Source organism: Phyllobates terribilis, unplaced genomic scaffold (genome assembly GCF_046119375.1).
Source record: "Phyllobates terribilis strain yellow unplaced genomic scaffold, ASM4611937v1 Scaffold_1__5_contigs__length_1240528914, whole genome shotgun sequence".
In the NCBI taxonomy this organism is placed as follows: domain Eukaryota; kingdom Metazoa; phylum Chordata; class Amphibia; order Anura; family Dendrobatidae; genus Phyllobates; species Phyllobates terribilis.
In genome coordinates, this window is record NW_027362761.1 from 450367397 (window position 1) to 450394072 (window position 26676).

The 26676-nt window shown below is 47.8% G+C and overlaps 1 protein-coding gene across 2 annotated transcripts in view; it reads right to left on the reverse strand.

Moving 5' to 3' along the window:
• Positions 1–21697, reverse strand: part of RFESD (Rieske Fe-S domain containing) — a 42832-nt gene extending 21135 nt beyond the window's left edge. The window contains exons 1-3 of one of the 2 annotated variants that reach the window (XM_073655018.1): positions 21646–21697; positions 8262–8451; positions 8142–8176 (exon numbers count right to left, since the gene is read on the reverse strand). In XM_073655018.1, the coding sequence (XP_073511119.1) occupies positions 8142–8176; positions 8262–8439 (213 nt within the window). In that variant the 5' untranslated portion in view covers positions 8440–8451; positions 21646–21697. Of the gene's footprint in view, positions 1–8141; positions 8177–8261; positions 8452–11368; positions 12300–21645 lie in introns of those variants that run through there. The other variant, XM_073655019.1, reaches the window with a different exon arrangement.
• Between the last annotated feature and the right edge of the window lie 4979 nt (positions 21698–26676).

Below are 26676 nucleotides of genomic sequence, written 5' to 3' on the forward strand. Positions count from 1 at the left end.
TTGTAAAAGGATTTAAAGTGTATTCATTCAAATTAGAGAGACAATTTAAATTAAAAAGCTTAGACCTGCCTCCACCGCAGGAGGGCTCGTTCGACCCACCAGCGGACAGGCACCAGTATTGGGAGAGGGGGGCTGGCCGTCAGGGTCTATCGCAGCTCTGGCACAAACCCAGCGACACGGAGGTCGCACGGGCAGGAACGGACTGGCCGTGTCGGCTTTGCACTTTTTTGGTTTTAGAAGGGCATGACATGCCTATATCTGTGTCTCCCCCTCCTTTTACTCCTTCACCTCTTTTCTTTTCGCATGACTATATGTACTTGTCACTTTTCCATGTGTTAGTTGTGTCTTCTGAGCAGTTTGTCAAGTTTTGGACACCTTTGAAGGTGTTTTCTATGTGTTTCTATGTGTTTTTGTTTGCCTGCCATTGGTTTTAACGGTGTTCGAAGGTGTTCGGTGAACATACTGGTGTTCGACGAAGCGAACCGAATTCAAACACTACGGGGGTGGCTCAACACTACTCAGCAATGAACAAATTTCACACACATTTACTAAGCAGAAAATCTCATGTCTAAGATTCAGATGATACATGCATATTTGGCAGAGTAAGTCAGTCTATGTCTGCTAGTAGAGATAACACCCATAAGCAAATTTTCTCAAGTGTGTATGAAGAGATAAGGCACTATCCTTATTTACTGTGAAAAACCATTACATGTCTACAAAGAACATATGTTTCCAATGTGATATTCCACTTTAGAACTTCTCGCTAATACTGGGAACATACAGTACTGCAATGAATGAGTATCTCTAAGAAATATTCAAGTCACAAATTGGGATACACAGAACATTACCAGAAGGGCAAAGTGTCCACAGAACTCTGGTAAGAATGGTAAAGCAGAAAAGCTTCTTGGTCTGACACAATTTATAGGAAACTGTTTTTGGAGCTCCTTCTATGGAATACTTTATATGAGATCATACATGTATTTATTAATGCTTCAGGATTTTTTTCTTGAAATCAAAGACAAAAATGTGAAAACCACATGCAACTTGAAAATATTTTCCATGCTTGGAAAACTATCTGCTTGTCATCCAGACTGTATGAATGAGATCTGACTTTTCCAGTAAATTTCACATCATGAGATTTTATTTAGCACTTTTGTTTTTGTTTCTTCCGATAATGAATTCATAACATTATGGGAATGCTTTTGTCTAATGTGTAGCGCCGGCGTCCCTGCCCTCTGCTAGGCAGGGACGCTGTTCCCCTCACCTCCCTGCTCCGTGCCCGGCGTCCTCCTCCCACTCTGCTGGCAGCGCGCGCTCCTTCCCGTCCACTGTGCTTAGGGCGCGCGCTCTCCCTCCCTCTTAAAGGGGCCGCGCGCGCCGTCCTAAGGAGTCCCCGGCCAATGGCCGGAGGACTTCACCATATATAAGGCACCTCCTCCAAAATGGAGGTGCCCGAGCAATGTTGTTGCACAGTTCACTACTCTGCTTCAGCCCTCAGGTCCCGTTGCCAGTTACCTGCCAGTTACCTGCCAGATTCCTGCCTGATTATCTGCTACCTGCCTGCTAGTCTGAGGTCCTACGGTCTGCCTTACTACTCCTGTCAGTCTGTCTAAGGACCAGCCTGCCCGCTCACCTGGGAGCGCACATCAGCCACCTGCCTGCTTGCCCGAGGTCCGACGGTCTGCCTTCCAACTCCTGTCAGTCTGTCTATGGACCAGCTTGCCCGCTCACCTGGGAGCACACACCTGCTACCTGCCTGCTAGTCTACCTGGAGACTCCGCCGTCACGTGCTGTGACCACCTGCCTGTCCAGTGACTCCTGCTCGTTCACCTGGGAGCGCTCATCTGCTGCCTGTCTGCTAGCCTACCTGGAGGCTCTGCCGTCACGTGCTGTGACCACCCGCCTGTCCAGAGACTTCTGCCCGCTCACCTGGGAGCGCTCATCTGCCGCCACAGGTCGTACCAACCCTTTATCTAGAGACTGCCCCGGTCACTTGCCGTGACCATCAGCCCGTTCATCCAGAGACTGCCCCGGTCACTTGCCGTGACCATCAGCCCGTTCATCCAGAGACTGCCCCGGTCACTTGCCGTGACCTCCAGCCCGTTCACTCAGAGACTGTCCCGGTCACCTGCTGTGACCTCCTGCCCATCTTCCCTGGTCGCCACCCGCTCCCTTACAAGGACTGCCCCCTTGTATAGTAGCTCAGAGGTTCCGCCTCCCAGACCCGTTACAGTTTGCTCGGGCCATGGAACCCGGTGGCACCCAAGCTCCCTCGCTCTCGGACCTGTGTCATGAACTGTCCCGTCAAAGGTCCCAACAGGAGTCCATCCTGGGTCACCTGCGGAATGTCAATACTCGCCTGGACACTCTGACTGCTCCACCAGCAACCTCCGCCAGTGCCATGTCTCGCAATCCGGCAGCCCCGCTGCCCACTAATACCATGGTATCCTACCCCGGACCCCGGCTTTCTGCACCTCCTCGCTTCGGAGGCGACTCCGCCCAGGCTCGGGGCTTCATAAATCAGTGCACCCTGCACTTTGAACTATTGTCCCACCAGTTTAACTCCGACGGGGCCAAAATTGCATTCATCATGTCCCATCTCACCGGGGAGGCCCTGGCCTGGCTAAATCCTCTATGGGAGAGAGGAGACCCCCTGGTGTCCGACTTGCCTGCCTTTCTCACGGCTTTCCGGAAAGTCTTCGACGAACCCGGACGGAGGACCTCATCCGCATCATCTCTGCTACGCCTCCGTCAGGGAAGTCTCACCGTGGGCCAATATGCCATACGGTTCCGTACCCTTGCCTCGGAGCTGGCCTGGGATAACGACGCTCTGGTATCCGTCTTCTGGGAGGGTCTGTCCGGCCGTATTAAAGATGAACTTGCCGGTCGGGACATTCCTACCACTCTCGATGACCTAATAACTCTTGCCACCCGGATTGACCTACGGTTCCAGGAGCGTGCCAAAGAGGTCACCCGTGAGAGGAGGTTTCCACGTCTAGCTCCTACTTTTCAGAAACCCGTCACTCCATCCGTCTCTCCCCAGGTACACTCTCCTGAGCCTATGCAGGTCGACCAGACCAAGATGGTCAAAACCCGTCAGGACTTACGCCGTGCCGAAGGGAGCTGCTTCTACTGTGGCAGTAAGGAGCACCGGATCCGTACCTGCCCGGAGAGGTCGGGAAACGCCTGTGTCTAGGTTCGCTCAGAGAGGTCAACCTAGACAAGAATAAATCCTCTCCATCTCTGCTACTGTCAGTCTCAATTATCTGCGGGGAGAATCGTTATTTCGAACTAGCCCAACTTGACTCTGGAGCGGCCGGGAATCTTATCTCACAGTCCCTGGTAGAAAAATACCGCATTCCCACCAAACCTCTGGCTGTACCAATATCTGTCGCTGCTGTGGATGGGGGCCTCTTACCACGACCCATCCAACTCATCACCGAATCCGTAACTCTGCAAGTGGGAATGCTGCATTCTGAGAGCATCTCCTTTCATGTTCTGCCTGGACTCTCTCACGCCCTCTTGCTAGGCCTACCTTGGCTCCAGAGACATGCACCCGTGCTTGACTGGCAGACAGGAGAAGTCCTTCGCTGGGGACAGGACTGCCATAAGACCTGTCTGGTTCCCGTCCATCCCGTCCGTCCTTCTCCTACCCCAGCTAATCTACCTGGACTTCCGATTCCTTATTGGTCTTATGCTGATGTCTTTAATAAAAAGGAAGCAGAGACACTACCTCCTCATAGACCATACGACTGCCCTATCGACCTGTTACCTGGTACTACTCCTCCCCGTGGGCGTATTTATCCTTTATCCGCTGCTGAGACCCGGTCGATGTCCGAATATATTGAGGAGAATCTGGCCAGGGGATTCATCCGGAAATCTACCTCTCCGGCGGGAGCAGGCTTCTTTTTCGTCAAAAAGAAGGACGGCCCTCTCCGTCCCTGTATAGACTATAGAGGCCTTAACCAGATCACGGTGAAGAATAAGTACCCCCTTCCGCTCATTCCGGAGTTATTTGATCGCCTGAGGGGGGCTAGAATCTTCACCAAACTGGACCTCCGTGGGGCGTACAACCTGGTTCGTATCCGTCAGGGGGATGAATGGAAGACGGCATTCAACACCCGGGACGGCCACTATGAATATCTGGTAATGCCCTTTGGTCTCTGTAACGCTCCTGCCGTCTTTCAAGAGTTGGTCAATGACATCTTCCGGGACCTTATCTACTCCTGCGTAGTGGTGTACCTGGACGACATCTTGGTCTTCTCTCCGGATCTCCAGACTCACCGGAGGGACGTTCGTCAGGTCCTGCTCAGGCTCAGGCAGAATCACCTCTTCGCTAAATACGAGAAGTGCCTCTTTGAGCAGACCTCGCTTCCGTTTTTGGGCTACATTATTTCTCAGACCGGCCTACGAATGGATCCAGAGAAACTGTCTGCCATCGAGAAATGGCCTCGACCGGAGGGGCTGAAGGCCATTCAGCGGTTCCTGGGCTTCGCCAACTACTACCGCCTCTTCATACCACACTTCTCTTCCCGGACTGCCCCAATTTCCGCGCTCACCCGTAAGGGTACTAATCCCAAAGAGTGGCCGCCCGAAGCAGAGGAGGCCTTTCTTTCCCTAAAACAGGCCTTCTCTTCCGCCCCGGTGCTGCATCGCCCGGACGGCAGCAAGCAGTTCTTCCTGGAAGTTGACGCCTCCTCCTCTGGAGCCGGAGCGGTACTTACCCAAAAATCATCTTCCGGGAGAATGGTAACTTGTGGCTTCTTCTCCAAACTCTTCTCCTCTTCTGAGCGCAACTATTCCATAGGAGACCGAGAGTTATTGGCCATCAAACTGGCATTGGAGGAGTGGCGTTACCTACTCGAGGGGGCTCTTCACCCGGTAATAATTTACACTGACCACAAGAACTTGGCTTACCTCCAGCATGCCCAGAGACTTAACCCGCGTCAAGCCCGGTGGTCCTTGTTTTTTGCTCGCTTTGATTTTGTTCTTCATTTTCGCCCGGCTGACAAAAACGTCAAAGCAGATGCCTTGTCCCGATCCTTTCTGGTGTCCGATCTCGAGGAAGAACCTAAACATATCATCGATCCCGCCAGAGTAATGCAGGTGGCTCCCGTGAGTCTAAATCGTCTCCCTCCCGGTAAGACGTTCGTATCAGTACCTGATCGGGAGAAGATCCTACACTGGGGTCACTCGTCTAAACTAGCTGGCCACGCCGGTCAGAAAAAGACCCTCCAGCTTATTGCCCGGCACTACTGGTGGCCTACCCTGCACAAGGACGTAATAGACTTTGTTTCTGCCTGTGTGTCCTGCGCCCGCAACAAAGTCCCGAGACACCTGCCAGCCGGTCGCCTTCTTCCGCTTCCTGTGCCTGCTGCCCCCTGGCAGCATATTGCTATGGACTTCATAACTGATCTCCCCGTCTCTGCCGGTTGTACGGTCATTTGGGTGGTCGCTGACCGCTTTTCCAAGATGGCTCACTTTATTCCCCTGCCTGGCCTCCCGTCTGCACCCGAGCTGGCTAAAGACTTTATCCGCCACATCTTCCGTCTTCATGGCCTGCCCCTCCACATCGTGTCGGATCGTGGGGTACAGTTCACCTCACGTTTCTGGAGAGCCACTTGTAAACTGCTAGACGTCACCCTGGACTTCTCTTCCGCTTACCACCCACAGTCTAATGGTCAAGTGGAGCGGATCAATCAGAACCTGACCAGTTACCTCCGGCACTTCGTTAATGCCCATCATTCTGACTGGGTGGATCTCCTACCATGGGCCGAGTTCTCCTATAACAATCACGAGAGCGAATCCTCCTCCAAATCCCCGTTTTTTGTAGTCTTCGGTCAGCATCCTCGGATTCCTTTTCCTGTCTCCACCTCTGTGGACAACCCGGCTGCGGAATCTCTTGTTAGCAAATTTTCCTCCATTTGGGAGAGTACCCGATCCGCACTCCTCCAGTCGTCCGAACGGATGAAAAGACACGCTGACAAAAAACGCCTGGATCCTCCACAATTTCGTCCTGGAGATAAAGTCTGGCTCTCGTCTAAATATGTCCGACTCAAGATACCTTCTTACAAGTTAGGGCCTAGGCAGGGACGCTGTTCCCCTCACCTCCCTGCTCCGTGCCCGGCGTCCTCCTCCCGCTCTGCTGGCAGCGCGCGCTCCTTCCCGTCCACTGTGCTTAGGGCGCGCGCGCGCGCTCTCCCTCCCTCTTAAAGGGGCCGCGCGCGCCGTCCTAAGGAGTCCCCGGCCAATGGCCGGAGGACTTCACCATATATAAGGCACCTCCTCCAAAATGGAGGTGCCCGAGCAATGTTGTTGCACAGTTCACTACTCTGCTTCAGCCCTCAGGTCCCGTTGCCAGTTACCTGCCAGTTACCTGCCAGATTCCTGCCTGATTATCTGCTACCTGCCTGCTAGTCTGAGGTCCGATGGTCTGCCTTACTACTCCTGTCAGTCTGTCTAAGGACCAGCCTGCCCGCTCACCTGGGAGCGCACATCAGCCACCTGCCTGCTTGCCCGAGGTCCGACGGTCTGCCTTCCAACTCCTGTCAGTCTGTCTATGGACCAGCTTGCCCGCTCACCTGGGAGCACACACCTGCTACCTGCCTGCTAGTCTACCTGGAGACTCCGCCGTCACGTGCTGTGACCACCTGCCTGTCCAGTGACTCCTGCTCGTTCACCTGGGAGCGCTCATCTGCTGCCTGTCTGCTAGCCTACCTGGAGGCTCTGCCGTCACGTGCTGTGACCACCCGCCTGTCCAGAGACTTCTGCCCGCTCACCTGGGAGCGCTCATCTGCCGCCACAGGTCGTACCAACCCTTTATCTAGAGACTGCCCCGGTCACTTGCCGTGACCATCAGCCCGTTCATCCAGAGACTGCCCCGGTCACTTGCCGTGACCATCAGCCCGTTCATCCAGAGACTGCCCCGGTCACTTGCCGTGACCTCCAGCCCGTTCACTCAGAGACTGTCCCGGTCACCTGCTGTGACCTCCTGCCCATCTTCCCTGGTCGCCACCCGCTCCCTTACAAGGACTGCCCCCTTGTATAGTAGCTCAGAGGTTCCGCCTCCCAGACCCGTTACATAATGTCTGTAGACAAAAAAAAAAAGGATTAAAAAATGGATATAGAGGCTGGAAGATCTGGCCAATTCAGGTTACTTAAAAGGTTTGAGGTTAAAATGTATTATAATAAACGTGGTCAAAGCAAAGATAAGGCATTTATTAAAGGGAACGTGTCACTTCCTATCAACCCCTTCATGCCATAGCCAATTTCCGTTTTTCGTTTTTGTTATTTCCTCCCCTTCTTCCAAGAAGCATAACTTTTTATTTTTCTGTCCACATAACCATATGAGAGCTAATGACACCATTCATTTTATCATGTGATGCACTAGAAAGTGGGAAAAAATTCCAAGTGCGTTGAAATTGACCCGACATCTGATGTAGCTGCATGTCATATGTCGGGAAAAGGTTATCCAGAAGTGAAGTCAGTAAGGCAGAGCAAAGTGCACCTACACATGCCTGCACTTCATCTGTGCAGGCATAAGAATCGCAGGGATCTGTGGATGACGTAGGGTGCGTCATCCATAGAAAGGCAGGCGGACAGAGATTCTGCTGATAGAGGAGAAGTAGACCCCACACCACCGACGGCTATTAGACCAGACTGTGCTGATTAGCACACGGCGCATAAGAATTATTTATAAAGAGAATTTTTTTTTATTATATGCCGGGGGGTGGGGGTGAGTTGGGGCACTTATGTACAGGTTTATGGGCTGTGGTAATAGACTAGATTAAGGTGGTGGCTTTAATTTATGTTGGGAAAACCTGGTGAAAGATTCCCTTTAACTCCAGGAACTGTAAAAATTAGCCCGAGACGTTCATTAGAGAAAAAGAAATTCAGATATCAATATAGGAAAGTGTTCTTTACAGTTAAAGTATAAAACTCCCTATGAAAAGATGCAGCATTGGCAGATACTATGCCAGCATTTATAAAAGTGCTGGATGCTTATCTAATGACAGTGAGGGTTATGGTTAAGCAATAAATGAAATATAATAATTCTAGGAAACGTGATGGACGTTTCTTTTTTTCACCTATATTCTTTTCTACAACTAAGCAATCTATAGTTATGTTGTAAATGAACCAACCTCAATTTCTCCCAGATGAAGAGGTCCACCGGCATCTATAACAGAAGCACATTTATGTAAGGTTAGCCAGTCTTTACCTAATCAGTCTGAATGTTACTGTACTTTCTAGGATTCACTTACGATAGCAGCGAAGGTCCAGGGCGTGGAAATTCCCCAGATGATGAAATATCACTATTTCTCTATCATTCACTGTGGTTCTGATCCGCCTGGATACTTTAAAGTCTTCCATTTTCCCCACAATGACCGCAGATTCATCCAATTCTACTGGCTCTGCGACAATAGTTTGCTTTTGGCCCATGTTCTTTATTCACTAATGAATGGCAAAAAAATCATTAAATCACACCTGTGACACCTATTTTTAAGAAACAACTGGGACACTTATCAAAGACTTAAAATTAGACACATCAACCCAAGAATATGTAATTAAAATTATTAGATTTATTAGGTAATGAGAATAAAATACAAAATATAACGACAGGGGAAAAGGGAATAAAAGACTGAATCAGAGAACACGGAGGGGTGTACATGTATGGCCGCATACATAATGGACTAGTATATATGATTAATAGCGGTGTGTATAAATATATCACATGTAAGATTTGGGGTGATCATGTAACAATTTAATTAAATATAAGTATATAAATAAAGTGCACAGTGCTATAAATAAATAAATTATTATTTAATATTAGCCACGACCAAATATCAAAGAATCATAATGATAATGCAGCTATTAATCATTTAGTAGTAATTTTTGGAAGCAGCCAAAATCACAATAAATACATACATGAATAGATAGCATGTAGAAGCCTGTATATACATGTATACTAACCCCAGAAGTGTCGTGTCTCACATCCGACGCGCGTTTCGCTGTTGCTTTGTCAAGGATATAGAGAGACCGAATGTGTGTGTGTATTTATACACACGGAGCAAAAAGTATGGGCAGGTGGTGCGGAAGGAGGAACTGCACGTACCATGCATGGTAGTTCCGGCGCGACCTTCTCCCAGGCAGACGCGTCTCAATGGAGCGTGGTCACCCAGGAGGAGGTAACGCCGGCGTGCGTGTCAGCGTGGACCGCAGGAGGGGAGAAACCGGAAGTGACGTCGACTTGAATGACGCTGTGAGTGAGAGAAGTCCCAGATGGATATGTACACAAGAGACGATGTAACGGTGAGTATAATGCGCAGAATGAGTGGTGCGTGACCTCAAAAAATAAATAAAACAAAACATGTGTGAGAGTGAAAAGCCCTCTCCAGGTGACAAAATAAAATATATGTCAAAGTATATGTGTAGCATGAAAAAAAAAATATATAAAATGTATATATATAAATGTAAATATAGAAAAAAAGAAAAATAATGAAAAAATAATAAATAAATAAATAATAAAAAAAAAAATATATATATATATATAAAATATACATAGATAATATGAATAAGAACATAGATGTAGCGCCCCGTGGGTTCGGTCGCTACAGAGGTATTGCACCTCAACCAGAGGTGTGATATCCCACTCCCGGGTAAGGATGGTGTGTGGACCGGGACTCAGCTGCATGCATCACACACACCCCATTTCCAGGGGACAGCTCAACGGTGCTCCCATTAGTACAGTAATGCAGGCACGACAGAACATGTCCCTGGCTGGAGTGGGGAGGGGGGAGGAAAACCCAGTGATGTAGGAGCAGGAGGGGACGGTTTCTGGGCATAGGTAGGAGCCCATTAGTTGCAAGTCACCTGGGCTCATACACTAGGGGAGGGTATATAAGGTGGGCACCATCTTAGTTCTGGGTGAGTTCAGACAGGAGGAGAAGAGAGAGAAGGAGTTCAGCCAGAGAGGACTGACAGGGAGCTGTGGCTCAGTCTGGGCCCAGCTCCACGAGGCAGGCCTAGGGTGAAGGCCGGAGCCAGAAGAGAGGAACAGGAACAGAAAGGAAAAGAAGGGAACAGAAACAGAAAGGAACAGCAAAGAAAGAGAAGTACCCAAAGTGTAGAAAGGCTTAGAGGCACGAAGGCAGAAGGAACCCTAAGGACCCAGGAGATTGCGGGTGACGGGTTGGCAGAACAGGGTACCGGATCCCAAGTTGGTGGAGGTGACTAATCCTTAACCAAGAACCGGAGGTCGTGATCATTTACTGGTGCGACCCCTCACTACACCTACTAGGAAGGCACACCACATAGCGTCAGGGAAGTGGACACCCAGTCCTCCCAGGAGAAGACCCGAGGCAGCTGGACAGAAGTAGTGTCACTGGTGGGGCACGGCTGACGAAAGGATAGAAGGGAGTCCTGTGCCACACTCTGGAATTGCCTGGGGGTTGATCGAGCCACCTGCCTGGCGGATGCAGCACGGCTCAGGCGGTCCTATCTGTGCACAAGTGACCTGGATGAGAACTGTGAGTAAAGAACCTGAACTGCAACACCTTGTCTCTGTGCTTTCTCACCGCGTCAGCACTAGTAGTACTGGGACGCCCCGCACCACAACCACCATCATCGCTCTACACTGCCCTGAGGCTATACTCCTCCCGTGGGGAGTTGTACTACACTCTGCTGCACCCACAACACCAGCCTCAGCGGTCTGCCCTGCAGCGGCAGTTCATCCTGACCGCAATCCACGGGTGGCGTAGTCGGACAATTAACCTAAAACCTATAAAGGACAGCCACTGGTTTGACCACCCTGAGCCATGGGACCGGGTCGCCGCCACGGAGACTACAACCCCCAGAGACCCGGCTCCGGGTAACCCACACACGTGCACACACGGCCCAGGGGGTGAGTCATAGACATAATGAAAAAATGTATAGGTGAAAAGTGCTCCAACAGCAAGACTAAACATAAAGAACGGAAGTATGCATAAATATTAGGGGTTCCTCCATCTCAAAGCTAAAACATGCAGTGGACTAGCCGTCTCCATAAAATTTTTTTCTTCATAGACCACTCAAGAAGAATTCACCGGCCACCAAAGAAAACATTCGGACAAAACAGGGAAACTAGGGAAATAAGAAAGGTGAATTAAAAACACATAAAAACAACAAAATTAAAAACAAGTGGCATAAGACAAAAGGAATGAATAAAGCGCACAGAGACCATTCAAAGAAAAGGAGCAAAACTATAAGATTCGTTTAGACCAAGGGGGGATATGGAATTTAAAATGGTGATCCATTTCACCTCCTTTTGTGCTAACAGTTTTTTCCAATTGCCAACCCGAATGCCCGGATAGACACGGTCAATGCCACTTACCTTCAATGTCGAAGGATCACAATTATGAAATTTTTTGAAATGACGAGGAATAGTCTTCAACTCTTCAAAATTATCATTTTCACTGGCTGCCCTTATGTCTAAGACATGTTCGCGTGTCCTCCTACGTAATTCCCTCGTTGTCATCCCGATGTAAATCTTATTGCATGGGCACCTGGCACTATAAATAACGCCAACTGTGTTGCAGGACACCGTGTGGGTGATCTTGAAAGTCCTAGAACTATCCCCATTCGTAAATATCTTTCAATATTAGGGCAAGCTACACACCCACCACAGGGCCGGCAGCCCCATTGTGGGCCGTTAGAATCGAACAGATATTTTTTGTTGCATGTTAGATGGCTATGGACCAACATATCTCGTAAATTTTTTGACCTTCGATAGGTAATCGTAGGACTTTTAGAAATATAGGGTGCCAATGATTGGTCGAGTTCCAAGATTCACCAGTGTTTTTTTCAATGCAGCCCAAATCTCAGAACTTCTGCCATTAAAAGTAGAGATAAATCTCACTGAATATAATGTTTCTGGCAGTCGTATCTTATATAATAGGGCATTCCTTTTGGAAAATTTGGCCCTTTGATAGCTACGTTGGATTATTTTTTCACTGTAGCCTCTATCACGAAATCTAGTTTTCAATAGTTTTGCTTGAATCTCAAATTTTGTGTCACTTGAACATATACGGCGTATTCTGAGAAATTGTCCGGTTCGAATGCTCTCCACAAGACTCCTGGGGTGTGAAGAAGCAGCACATAAAAGAGAATTCACTGAAGTCGGCTTTCGATATACATCTGTTTGGATAAAACCATCCCGATCAATGTCTAATGAGACATCCAGGAAGTCCATTTGATGTTGTCCACATTTGAAGGTAAGTCTGATGTTGAGGTCGTTATCATTGAGGGTAGTCATAAATGATGTAAGGTCCTCATTGGATCCCTGCCACAGAAAAAAGATATCATCAATGAAGTGACCCCAATATAAGACCTTGTCAATGTTGGGGACTGGATCAATCATAAATATCTCCCTCTCCCACAGCCCCAGGAACAAGTTAGCATATGAAGGGGCACAAGCTGCCCCCATAGCTGTTCCCTGGAGCTGTAGGAAGAAGTGTGCAAACAGCGGGCACATGAAAGTATAAGAGACTATGCTCTAAACCTACAAGAGGCCCTGAGAGCCATTAAACAGGCAGACCCTGACAGCGTGGAGAATGAAGACAAGCTGTTGACCGAACAATTTATTGAGGGTCTACTGTGCAATGCCCACCAAACCCAGTTGCGGGCAATGGCCTTACAGGACCCTGACCTGGACTTTGCACAGTTCAAGGACAGAGCCATCCGGGTGCTCCGAGAACCAGCACCAGGTGGCGCTGTGACCCACAGGCGCCCTGCTATCACTTATTACCAGGACGCGGCGCCCTTGTCTGCTGGGCCTGTGGGAGCTGATGCGCAGGCTTTGAACAATAACCCGGCTACAGACCTGCACCATCAGGTCCAAGAGCTGACTAAGAGCATTGCCGCGCTAACCAGAACTGTGCAGTCTTTACAGGTCTCTTCTCCAGGAAAGATCCAGCTGGTATCCAGACCGGAGGATGTCCCGTGGCGCCGACTGAGGAGGACCCCACCGGCCAGAGGAAGACCCAGCGACAGATACAACGAGGACGGACGACCCATCTGCCGCCGCTGCAATCAACCCGGACATATGGCAAGGTACTGTCATTTAAACGGGCACAACCTGGGGTAGAGGGCCAACCCCCAGGCTTAAGATCATCAGGCCCATCGAACTGGCGTGACAAATACGTAGGGGGACGTCCGGTCTTGCCTGTGGTACTGAATGGCATTCCTATGAGTGCCCTACTAGACACCGGGTCACAGGTCACCACCATCCCGTACGTGCTCTTTAAGCGGTACTGGAATGACTCGGACATAACCCGCTACCCAGATGACGACCTGAGCATTATCGCCAGCAATGGTCAGCCCGTGCCACAGATAGGATTTAAGGAAGTGACCATTAAGGTCGGTAAAGTTGAACTGCCGGCACAAGGACTGATCATTGTGGACATTGACCGTCGCGAGAGTCACCCAAAGATAACCCTAGGTACTAACGTAATTGAAAACTGTCTTGCAGAGGTGATTCTTATTTTGCAACAGGTTGCCAAGAACGCCAGTTCCAGCCAGCAGCGTGTCCTCCAAAAAGAGATCCAGGCACTGATGAAGTGGCAACAAGTGGAACTATCTGGTGGTGAGATAGGTAGCGTGAGAATGTGTGACCCGTTCCCTATTGCCATGCCCCCGAAAAGTGAGATGATGATTTGGTGCCGGGCAGCTATTGGTCTAAGAGGTAGAGACTACCAAGCAATGGTAGAACCCGTCTACTCAGACAGTAGGCCCACCATTTTGACAGCACGGGGGGTGGTCGATGTACGCCATGGGAGGGTGCCCGTCCGCATCATAAATATCGGGGAGAGAGAAGTATACCTGCCCCGGTATGCCACGCTAGCCAAATTGTTCACCATCAACCAGAACTCTGTACAGGCCGTGGAACCCTTGCCTCCATCTCAACCAGAGGAAGGTAACGGCTCTAAGAAACCAATGGAGGACTGGTGTCAGCAACTGCATTTGGGTACTGACTCCACTCCCTCACACCAAAAACAGGGAGTCTATCGGGTGGTTCAAGAGTACGAGAGAGTGTTTAGTAAACACCCGCTAGACTTCGGGCGAGTAAAGGGGGTAGAACATCACATCCCCACGGGAGACCATCCTCCCATAAAGGAGAGATACCGACCCGTACCCCCTGCACACTATCAACACGCTAAGGGGATGCTAAAAGACATGAAGGAGGCTGGGGTAATTAGGGACAGCTGTAGCCCCTGGGCAGCTCCACTAGTCTTAGTGAAAAAGAAAGACAACACCATGAGAATGTGTGTAGACTACAGGAAGGTCAACCGTATCACACACAAAGATGCGTACCCGTTACCAAGGATAGAAGAGTCCTTAGCTGCATTAAAATCTGCTAACTTCTTCTCTACTTTGGATCTCACTAGCGGGTACTGGCAGGTTCCTGTAGCAGAGGCGGACCGGGAGAAGACCGCATTCACCACCCCAATGGGACTCAGCGAATTTAACTGTATGCCGTTCGGGCTCTGCAACGCACCAGGAACCTTCCAACAGTTGATGGAATGCTGTCTGGGACACCGGAACTTCGAGACGGTCCTATTATACCTGGACGATGTCATCGTCTATTCCAAGACCTATGAGGACCATCTGGAACACCTGGCCGAAGTGTTTGAAGCCCTGGCAAACTATGGCCTAAAGGTAAAACCCTCGAAGTGTCATCTACTGAAGCCAAAGGTACAGTACCTGGGACACGTGGTGAGTGCTGACGGAGTAGCCCCGACCCTGACAAGATCACCGTGATTAAGGACTGGCCAAGACCATCCAGCATAAAGGAAGTGCGGCAGTTCCTCGGGTTGGTAGGCTACTACCGAAGATTCATTCCCGGTTTTACCAAGAAGGCAGCTCCTATGCAGGACCTCCTGATAGGCCAGTCCAGGAAGGCCAAAAAACAGAAGCCACCCTTCAAATGGGAAAAGCTGGAAGAGGAGTCCTTCCGCCAGCTGAAGATGGCCCTCATGGGGGATGAAATCCTGGCGTACCCTGATTACAGCCAGCCCTTTATCCTCCACACGGACGCAAGCAACATCGGGCTAGGGGCCGTACTGTCCCAGATCCAGCAGGGGAGAGAACGGGTAATTGCTTACGCCAGCCGAAAACTGCGACCCACGGAAAGAAACCCTGAGAATTACAGCTCGTTCAAGCTAGAGTTCCTGGCTGTGGTGTGGGCAGTAACCGAACGTTTCAAGCATTACCTTGCCTCTTCCAGGTTCACCGTGTACACGGACAACAACCCGTTGACACACCTGGACACTGCAAGACTGGGTGCCCTGGAGCAGAGATGGATGGCCCGCCTGTCCAACTATGAGTTCACAATCAAATACCGGGCAGGACGCTCCAATACCAACGTGGACGCCCTGTCCAGGATGCCAAACCTACCGGACGAAGGGGAGGATCCAGAAGAATTGGAAGAGATCGAACTTCCTGCGTTTCACCGTCATGGGATTACCCAGTATTCCCACTGTGTGAGGGGCCAGCGATCCGCTACGTTCAACCCCTTACCCCACTACAACTGGGTGGAGACGCAAGACAGTGACCCCGCAGTCCGTCTGGTGAAGGAGATGCTGACCCAGGCTGACGCCCGCCTGGACCCAGACGCTCCGGAAGAGACCAAGCAACTGTGGACGGAAAAGAGCAGACTGTTTCTCTACAAGGAGAAGTTGTGCCGCAGAATGGTCAATTCCCGGACACATGAACTGATCTGGCAGGTTGTGGTACCGAGACGGGACGCAGCTATGGTGCTGGAGGCCTACCACAATGGGGCAGGGCACTTTGGATGGAAGAAGCTGGAGTTCCTGCTGCGTGAACGGTTCTACTGGATAGGCATGAGAGGAGCCATTGAGAGGTGGTGTAGAGACTGTGGCCCGTGCAATCTAAGAAGAAGGGACCGTGCCAGCCAGAGGACTCCCCTGCAGCCCATCATCACCAGGCAGCCGCTGGAACTTGTCGCTCTGGACCATGTTAAACTGGCTCCAAGCAGAATCCGGTATGTCTACGCCCTAACCATCGTGGATCACTACTCCCGGTTCCTGGTGGTGGTCCCTGTCAAAGACCTGATGGCTCAGACAGCAGCCAGAGCCTTCCAGCTGCACTTCTGCCGCCCACACGGGTACCCGGACCAAGTGCTGACGGACCAAGGACCAGCCTTCGAAGCGGAGGTCTTCCAGGAGTTCTGCAACCGGTATGGCTGCAAGAAGATAAGAACAACGCCCTATCACCCCCAAACCAATGGACTCTGCAAGAAGATGAACCAGGTGGTGATAGATCTGCTAAAAACATTGCCCCTGGAAGAACGCAGTCTGTGGCCTGAGAAACTGCCCGATCTGGTGGACCTGTATAACCACATCCCGGTAGGTTCCACCAACTGTACCCCGGCTTACCTAATGCGAGCAAGACCTGGTAAGCTGCCTGTTGACCTGGATATGGGAGTCCTGATACCCGAGGACACCTCGCCAGAGACAGACTGGGATACAGAACGGCAGCAGCAGTACCAGAAAGTACAGGAGAGCATCGAGCGAAGTCTCTGTCAATCAAGAGAAAGGCAGGAGAGGACTTATAACCAACATGCTCCCACTGTTCCCCTGGAACCTGGAGAGCAGGTCTTGAAAAGAAAAAGGCGGCTCCATAAGTTGGACGACCAGTGGGAAAAGGACCCGTACACCGTACTGCCCTCAAGCCACAATAATCCAAAGGTGTACGTCATCAGCAAGGATGGAGGAGAGACCACAGCCACTGTCTCCAGAGACCACCTGAAAAAGTGCCCCGAGAAGTTGCAAAGCACGGATGAAGATCAGGAAGACCCTCAACCCGTAGAGGAAAGGAGGAAATGATCACCACCGTACTCGGAGACTTTCCCCGGTCCTGGACACAAGTAAACAACGCTATCGTGGTGCCCGTCCTCACCTTTCTCCAGCCAGCCCCTCAAGTGCCTAGAGAAGACCAGGTAGAGCTGGAAGAGCAGCCGGCCCAGGAGGCAGAAGAATCCACACCAGCAGCGCAGGAGGATCAACCCTCTGCTAGTAGTGAGCCTGCCGTGCCCCTAGTGAGCCAAAGAGTGCGCAGACAGCTGCCCAGCTTACCCATAACACCTCCTACACCCTGTAGTGCAGGACCAGTTAGTGAGCTCCGTAGGTCCACTAGAGTCACTAGAGGTCAGATGCCCGCTCGCTGGAAAATATAAAGTAATGCACTGTAAATTTACCTGTTTCTTGAAAATGTTTATGGTTTTTGTTGTTGCCTGTTATTAATTATGTTTCTCAGTTACCCTGCAGATTTATTTGGACTAACAGGTTATGGATGCTGGATAACCGGAACAATTTTGTAGATAGTTGCACATTGTGCCTCTTGCGAAGACGGCCGCGGAAGAGAAAACCTGTCTGGCGTGGCCTCCTTGCGGTCCAAAGTAGCTAGCTTCAGCCTTGCAGCCACGCCCAGGGCCAACGCAAGGGGTTTGCTTTGGACAGGTCCCCTACCTCGCTTAAGACTTCACCTTGGGTGACATGGACACCCGGTTACTGAAACGCCGTGACCTCTACAGACTAAAGCTTCTTGTAAATAAGTTATTGTATTATTGTTTATACCCTGCATTTATGTTTCTTTAAAAATGTGTTTAGTCCCGGAGTACTAAAGTTTACTAGGGGGGAATGTGGCACCCCAGGGGTCTGGTTGCCACAGTAATAGAAATATTATGTCTGAGAGCAAGTGGGAGGTTTCTCTGGTCAGGAGCCCTAAGCATGCAACACTGCCCGCCCAGACCTGGGAGGGAAGGAATCTGCCCTTATAAACTGGGTCTGGGGCGGGATTAGGTGAGACAGAGCCTGCAGAACAAGCAGAGCAGTCAGAGCCTGGAAAGGGAAAGTAAGAACCAGGAGCTCTGTAGGAACAGTAGCTGAATACCAGGGGCTGGAGCTGAGCAGAGTTCGCCCTGGTTGAAGACACTAATACCGGACACGGAGTCCGAGGCTGTAGGGACATCCAGGTCCAGCAGCAGAATCCAACCGGCAGGGGATTCCATGTCCTCTGGCCATAGAAACCCAAAGGCACGGTCACAAGCAAGGGACCAGCAACGCCATTGTGAAGCGGAGGCTAACAGAAGGCCCCAAGTCACCGGCCATACGGGTGAGCACCACACGGTATACTCAGGGACGTGGGCTACTTCTACCCGCATAGAGCAAGGTAGCCAGGAAAGAGTGCAGATAGACGGAGAGGCCTACAACTCCACCTGGCCAGGAGGAGATCCTGCTTGCTCACAGACTGACCAGACCCCTACTGCTAACCAGTACTCCCGGGAGGGTCTGCTTTATACCATCAATAAAGACCCTGAACTGCACCACACGTCTCTGTGTTTTATCGCCGCACCAGCACCATTAGTATTGGGACGCTCCCACCATCACTCCCATCATCCACATTAGCTGCCCTGAGGCAATACTTCTCCCGTGGGGAGTTATTCCATACTCGGCTGCGCAAATTACATCAGCCTCAGCGGTCTGCAGCGCAGCGGCGGTCCCCACTGACCGCAATCCACGGGTGGCGTAGTCGGACATTGTTATTACCTAAGACTGCCACTGGTTTGACCGCCCTGGGCACGGACCGGGTCACCGCCACACTGAGCCTACAACCCCCAGCGATCCGGCTCCGGGTATCCCCTGCACCAGCACAGGCCCAGGGGGCGCGTCAGAAGCCATCTTAGAAAGCCAGTTCAGTCTGAGGAGAGAGAGAGAGAACAGTCTACAGTGAGAGGAGTGGAGCAGGGCTCTGCAGGAGCTCTGCTCAGGCAAAGGGCCTGAGGAGAGGCCCAGGACTGAAGAAAGAGGAGAGGGAGCAGGAAGGGCTCTAGGAACGGAAGAAGGGACCCCAGGGGTATGGGTAGTGCTGGAAGCCACCCGTACGCCCGAATCTACCGGGAGGTGGAGGGGTCAGGCCACACAAAGGGGACCGGTCCCTCAACTAGCAGAGGACTCTATGTCTCAACTAGAAACCGGAGGCTGCAGTATTTCAAGTCCTGCAGACAACAGTCCATATCAGTCTCACCAAGAAGGTAGCTATAGAGGACCCAGGGGACGGAACAGACGTCGCCCGACAAGGCCCGCAGGTACCGGATTGGGACGGCCAGAGAGAGGATACAGAAGGGAGTCCTGCTAAGTACTCCGGAGATATCTGAGGGTGGACTGAACCCCTCCCTGAGTAAGCGCAGCACGACGAGGGAAGTTACTGTGGTACCTGTAACTTGGACTGCAACAACCGTGAGTAAAGACCCTGAGGACTGCACTTCATTGTCTCTGTGATTATTGATGCGCCATCAAACCCTGCACTACAACGCCCAGCACAACCTATTACAGCTACACTGCCCTGGAGCTAGCTCTTCCTGTGGAGAGCCACACCATCCCTGCTACAGTAACATCAGCTCCTGAGGACCTGCTCCGCAGCGGCGGCTCCCTTAGCCGCATACCACAGGTGGCGTCACGAACTTTGTACATAAATCCCCTGTAAATAATCCCCTATTGAATGACCGCCCTGGGTCACGGACCGGGTCACCGCCACTGTGACATCTCCCCCAGCATCTACCGGCCCGGCACCGGGTACCCCACGGCCCAGGGGGCGCGTCAATGACAACCCTGGGTCTGCAGCAGACACCAGTGGTTGTCATGAGCTGGTCGCTATGAGCGCCACCTAGTGGTCGGCGCTCATAGCACGGGACCATTTCTGCTACATACAGGTGATCTGCTGATCACCTGCATGTAGCAGAGGCGATCAGACAAGTGCTGCTTCTAGTCTCCTATAGAGACTATGGAAGCATGCAAAAAGTGAAAAAAAAATGTTTTTAAAAATATTTAAAAAATTTAAAAAATATAAAATAAAATAATAGAAGAAAGAAAACTCACATACACATATTTGGTATTTCCGCGTTCAGAATCGCCAGATCTATCAATATAAAAAAAGAATGAATCCGATCAGTAAATGGCGTAACGAGAAAAAAATTCTAAATGCCAGAATTACGTTTTTTGGTCGCTGCAACATTGCAATAAAATGCAATAACGGGCGATCAAAACATTGGATCTACCCCAAAATAGTATCAATAAAAACATCAATTCGGTGCGCAAAAAATAAGCCTTCACCTGGCCCCAGATCCCGAAAAATGGAGACGCTACGGGTCTTGGAAAATGGCGCCATTTTTTTTTTTTTTAACAAACTTTGGAAATTTTTTTCACCACTTAAATAAAAAGAACCTATACATGTTTGGTATCTACGAACTCGTAATAACCTGGAGAATAAGAATGGCAGGTCAGTTTTAGCATTCAGTGAACATGGTAAAAAAAATAAAAAAAAAACATTTGTAGTATTGCACTTTTTTTGCACTTTCACCGCACTTGGAATTTTTTTCCCGTTTTCCCGTACACGATATGGTAAAACTAGTAATGGCGTTGAAAAGTACAACTCGTCCCGCAAAAAATAAGCCCTCACACGGCCATATTAACCAAAAAATAAAAACGCTATGGCTCTGGGAACAAGGGGAGCAAAAAACGAAAATGCAAAAACGGAAAATCCCAGGGTTGCGAAAGGGTTAATAATATGTGACGAAAATGTAAAGGGTTAAATAGAAAGGGCAGTGACAGACAGGTGATAAAGCACTTTTAGACCATTCACTAAAAGAATGTTCACACGCAAGAAATGTCTTTCTTTTTTTTATCAGGTGTATGTATTTTTGCCATTCAGATGAATCATCAAAATTTCTAGAATAAATCTGCTGCATGAGACAGTGCCCTTATCAGAGCCTGAAAGCCAAGAACAAAAAATACGCAGAAGTGCTGTGTCAATCCGGGCCATCAGTTCATGTGAAATAACAGCTGGTTATTTGAGGGCAGCCTTACCAAGCTGTGTAACTGTATACTGACACTTGTGTCTTGCTCGATTGGTACCAAAGCCACATTGGATCTGACTTAAGTCCAGATTTTCACAGGGTAGTTTAATGCAGGTTTTTTTAGCCACAGCCAGGAATGGGAAAAAATGCAAAAATAGAAAGAAAGAAGACCGGAAATTAAACTGATCGAGGCGCCACTTGGACAATTTTAGCAACTGGCTCTTGGGAACAACACTAATGCCGAGTGGTCAGTCTGCCCATGACGGGTGGATCAACATCTGTGAATAACTGTAGTACTTTTGACCATAAAAGTGCCCATGCATAAGATTTACAATTTGTAAATGAATGATGACTACCTATTAAGCGTAAATGCCTGGCATACCCTGGCGATGTCTTTAATACTTCATTTCCCCATCTCTTGGCTTTACTAAACTTTATATTGGCAGGAAATTAATACTGATGCACTTTAATCCATACTTACCCAGATGATCTGCTCTTTATATGACTATGGATTAATTATTACAAAATTAAGATAAAACTCAATAACAAACAACAAGCACATGTAGAAGAATATATGAAGATTTGCTAACAATTTCTAATTGGGCTTTTTAATTAGTAAATTAAAATAAGACAGTATGCTATCACTATGTCACCCTCCTCTTATGCCTTATTATTCAGCTGATGCACTCACTATATATTTCAATAAATATGATCTATGTACAGTTTCCATCACTCACCAAAATCCAGATCAATGTCCCGTACTCCTGTTTGAATGATAGTGACAAAAGTAAATGCACTCGCTCACGTCATTCAGTCTTGTTGCAACATCCCGCCCTTCTGATAACAAGGGCAGAGCATTGAAAACTGCTTTTGGAGGGCTTTTTTTTTTTTTTGCTTATTGGACAGTTATAAAATGTTAGAAAACTACATGTTGTATCTAAAATAAGGATACAATATGGATTAATTTTAGCAACTCTGAAATAAATTAACTCAATAAGTTATGTATTCATGGGAGAAATTAGAAAATATGAGAGGCATAACATGAAACTTCTGAAATAGCAGAATTTATAGTGCAGAACACAATTTAAAAGGTTACATTAATCTAACCATATTTCTATGCATGAATTGAAAACTGTTACATAAAAGCATGTATTTTTCCAGGTGAGTCAAATCAACAGTATATATACATGTACAGTGCAGTCAGACTATTTATTACAGAAAAGTAATTTCGCTGTTTTAGTGATTTTTATGTTTTTTTATTTATATTGTTAACAAATTATTTATTACATGCTCTGCCGCTTTGTATCAGTTTATTATTCACTTCATTCCCATATTCAAGATCTTATACTAATATGTAGTAGGTGTAATAATAATAATAATATTAGCAAATACCACCAATTAGAAACGTAGTATAGTTGTCCTGATTTTATATGTTATTTACCCCATGTGCAGGGCATAGCAGTAGCTTAGGTATCCATGGTTATGACCACTCATATTGTGACAGTTAGCTGTTAGTAGTCGCAACCATGGATACCTAAGCTACTGCAATGCCCTGCACATGGGGTAAGCAACATAGCGAATCATAAGAACTATACTACATTTATAATTGGAGGTATTTGATAATATTATTTTTACACCTACTACATATTGGGGATAGGAAATTGATACAATGCAATGTTGAAGGTGATAGCTTTTTGAATATGTACCTAACTGATATTTTTCCCTACATGCTTTTTAGGAAGGGATTGAATTATGTCTGTATTTTTTTTTTTCGCCTGATCACAAATGGCTAAGAGAGGTAATTTTGGGCCTTTTTTTTCATTTAAAAAACATGCAGAATCTGTCAGTGTGCTGTGTTATTAAATGGACTGTTGGTTACCACTGGTTATCATCTGTTTCTATGGTGAGGTCACTTTCACATTACTAAGGCAGTGTTTTGTGTTAAAGAGCTTGAAAGGGATTGTTATATACATTTTTCAGGGCAATTGGATGCTGTGCAATATTGCAATTTACGGCAAATCGATTTGCTACAAATCACATTTTTGTGAAAGATTCAACAAACTTGGTGGATTTGAATTTCAAAAGATTTGATCATCTCTAATATCCACTATTTGTGCAAAGAGTGAGTATGAATAAGACATGTATCCACCAAAACGGTCCTGTATACAGCTTTGTATAATTGCTCATGCACATGACCTTATTTTCAGTTCAAGTGTGATCCGACAAAACATCGAATCGCTACATGCCCGAGTTTGATCTGATATTTAGGTCACACTCGGCCATGCAAGTCAATGAGTACGTGGAAACTTTCGGACAGCACTCAGATGACATCTAAGTTCAGTCCGATTTTCATGGACTTACAGAATGGAGAAGATGGAGAAATTTTTTCCTCCATCTTCTCATCTGAGAGAATCAGATCACACTATAATCACACTCTGATCAAGCTCTAATCAGAGTTTGATCAAAGTGTGATTAGCATAATTGACCCAATTCTTTCAGATGAGAGAATATACGGTCGCCTTTAGGCTGAGCTCACACGATGCGTTTTTAATGCGTTTCCGCGGCGTTTTTGCAGCTGCGTAAACGCCGCGGAAATGCATTAAAAACGCATGGTAGAAGGGCACCGATGTTCCCTAATTGAAATCCGCATGTGCTGTGCCCATGATGCGGATTTTTCCGCAGCGTAAACGCTGCGCTCAAAAATCCGCAGCATGTCAATTAATTTTGCGTAAACGCGGCGTTTTCGCCGCCATTGACTTGCATTAGAACGCGCCAATTCCACAAGACTGCATTTGTACTTGCGTTATTGGCGCGTTCTAATGTGCGGATGGTACCCGAGTGTGGAGAAGATGAGACTCTCCTCCACACCCAGGTACCATTTAAAAAGCTGTAAAACAAGAATAAAATAAAAAATAAAGATATATTCACCTTCTGACGGCCCCCGGTCTCCTTCCCTCTGCTCGCGTGCAAGACTGAAGGACCTTCGGTGACGTCACAGTCATGTGACTGCAGGCCCTTCAGCGCAGTGTCTCGCGATATCCCGGCAGCCAGGAACAAGCCAGGAACGAACGCGGCAGCACACACCGGGGCATCAGAGGGTAAGTATTGCTTTATTTTTTTATTTTTAAACATTCTTATACGGTCACACTATATAAATCCATGCTATTTGCATGGATTTATATAGTGTGACCTAGTTGTCAAGCACTTTCCAAGTGATCCTAAAATCGCCTGGAAAGCGCTTGGCAATCCACATGCCGAAACGCATGTGAATCCGCATGTATTCCGCAGGAAAAACGCATGTACAATCCGCATGCGTTTTTTCTGCCAGGGAGATGCAGAAATGATGCAGAAATTTTCTGCTTCATTTCTGCATCGTGTGCACATACCTTTAGGATGATTTGGGTGCATTTACACAGCACGATTATCACAAATGTGTGTTCCTGGAAACTCTCATTTCCCAATTATTGTGCAGTGTAAACAAGCTACGGATCACCCGACAAACAAACAAAATGCTAGTTCGTCAGGTGAAATGATTTTTAAGCTTATTTAAAAAATCATTGATCTTGGCAGCACATCGTACTGAAGACGGGGTACTGAGAATAATGGAAACCTATACATACAGAATGATGTTATTGATCATTCTGTGCGTGCGCTAAATATCGTCAGTCTGTCTGAACAAGCTATCACCGATTGGAACACATGTAAGTGATCGGTAGTAGTTTAATGCCACAGGTCTAATGTCACCAAGAACTTTAGTCAGTAATCTGCTACAGACAATTAGATTATCTTCTTATTTTATGCAATTCCACTGTTAGTTTTTCTCTTATTGGTTTGTCTGTCTAGCTGCAAAAACAAACAATATACGTTAGTCAGCCAGCAAGCTAAGTAACAAAGTTATCAGTTGTGAAATATACATCACTAATAGAGGTAAATAAACAGGAATTTGATCCAATAGTGTGATGTAAAGTGAACATGTGAGCAGGGCCGCCATCAGGGCATTACTGCCATTACTGCTGTATGGGGCCCGGTGAACAGAGGTAAAGAGAGGGGTTGTGAAATATACATCTCTAATGAGCGGTAAAGAAACAGGAATTTGATCCAATAGTGTGATGTTAAGTGAACATGTGAGATACATGAATTCTGACAACTGTCCTAAACATACAGTATATAGTACATTTTGATTTTAAAGGGGTTGTCTATTCTTTCATCTTCATTAGCGCACATCTCCTCTGCCTCCTGGATTCCTGCGGTGCCCTCTTGGAAGATTGTCAAATCAGACCAGCAGCATGATAGTGATGTGACCTCTGCTCTCTCCCCATCAGAGGAGCGCTTGCAGTATCAGAGCTGCAGCATCAGAGGTGCACGTACAAGCTGTATAGAAAACAGCTTGCGAGAGCTCCTTACCGAGGAATCTGGCCACTGCTGATAAACATGAAGTAAAGTATAAAATTAAAAAGTCTCCATTCTTATCCAATTTTAGAAGTTAAGACAACCCTTGTAATATTAGTGAATATCTGAATGTTTTTAATTTTTGCTTGTCAATTTTAATACACATCAAATAAAGATTACATTTAGCATTATTACACAGTGGGAATTCAGAACAGTAAAATTGCTAGTAGCTCTCCTAATAATATTTTTTTAAGACATATTTTCCAGTGAATTAAAAATAGAACATGCAATACATTAAAGCGAACAAAAATGGGGTTTTTGATACAATGATTTTTAACATAGAGGAACAACTAGAGATATCCTGCTAAAGACAGAGCATTTTCAGCCTGGGACTGAAAATGATGGCTCAAACATTTTTTGGCACCACTTTTCATGCAAAATATTATGAATACATTCATAGCCTCTAGAGGTGTAGCTAAAGGTTCAGCTCAGGCTAGGGGGCCAAACATATGAGTGGGCTTGTAACCGGTAACTGTGATTACAACTATGGTGGCGCACTATTACCACCATATGGTGACCATATAGTGGTAGATTCCAGTCCTAAGAGATTACAGTTGAGTGATAGAAAAATCTTTATTTGTAAGTCACTACCTGATGGAATTGTTCACTTTTCCTATCTGGCCCAGACCGACATGACAACTTCTTGCATCCAGGACTCGTCTGCTGAGATTACAACATAGACACATCTGACTTCTCACATTTTCAGCTCTGGCCACATCTATTCCCAACCTCCACAAACTCCTCATACTGCTGACACCCCAATACTGAGACACTACTGCCATATGTGTCCAATTACTGAACCTGCTGTTTGGCACAATAACAGCGCTCTTCTTAGTGTCCCACATAATAATGCTGACTACTGTGACCCTTATATAATAATAAAGCCCCCTTTGTGTCTTCTAGATAGTAAAATTTCCCCTAGAAAATATGAATGCATTGTGGAAGTGTTCTAGAAAAGTCTCCACATGTTGCACCTTTGACGGCCACAATACTCTGAGTGCCTTGTAGGGATTGTACTCACTCAGGTGCGAGGAGAGATAAACAGGAGGCATGTTCCTTTAAGTGTCCATAATGGTTTATTGGCTTCATAAACCGGTCAAAAAGCAAAATGCAAACAAACAACCTTTAGTGCAGGCAAAAACAAAGAAAAAACAGTCCTTTGAGCAAAGACTTTGATGAGCCAGCACTGTGGTCACACAGGATGGTAGGCATCCAGTTCACGGCTCAGTCTGGAGACAGCTACATGACGCGCCCCCTGGGCCTGTGTTGTGCAGGGGAGTACCCGGAGCTGGATCGCTGGGGGTTGTAGTCTCAGTGTG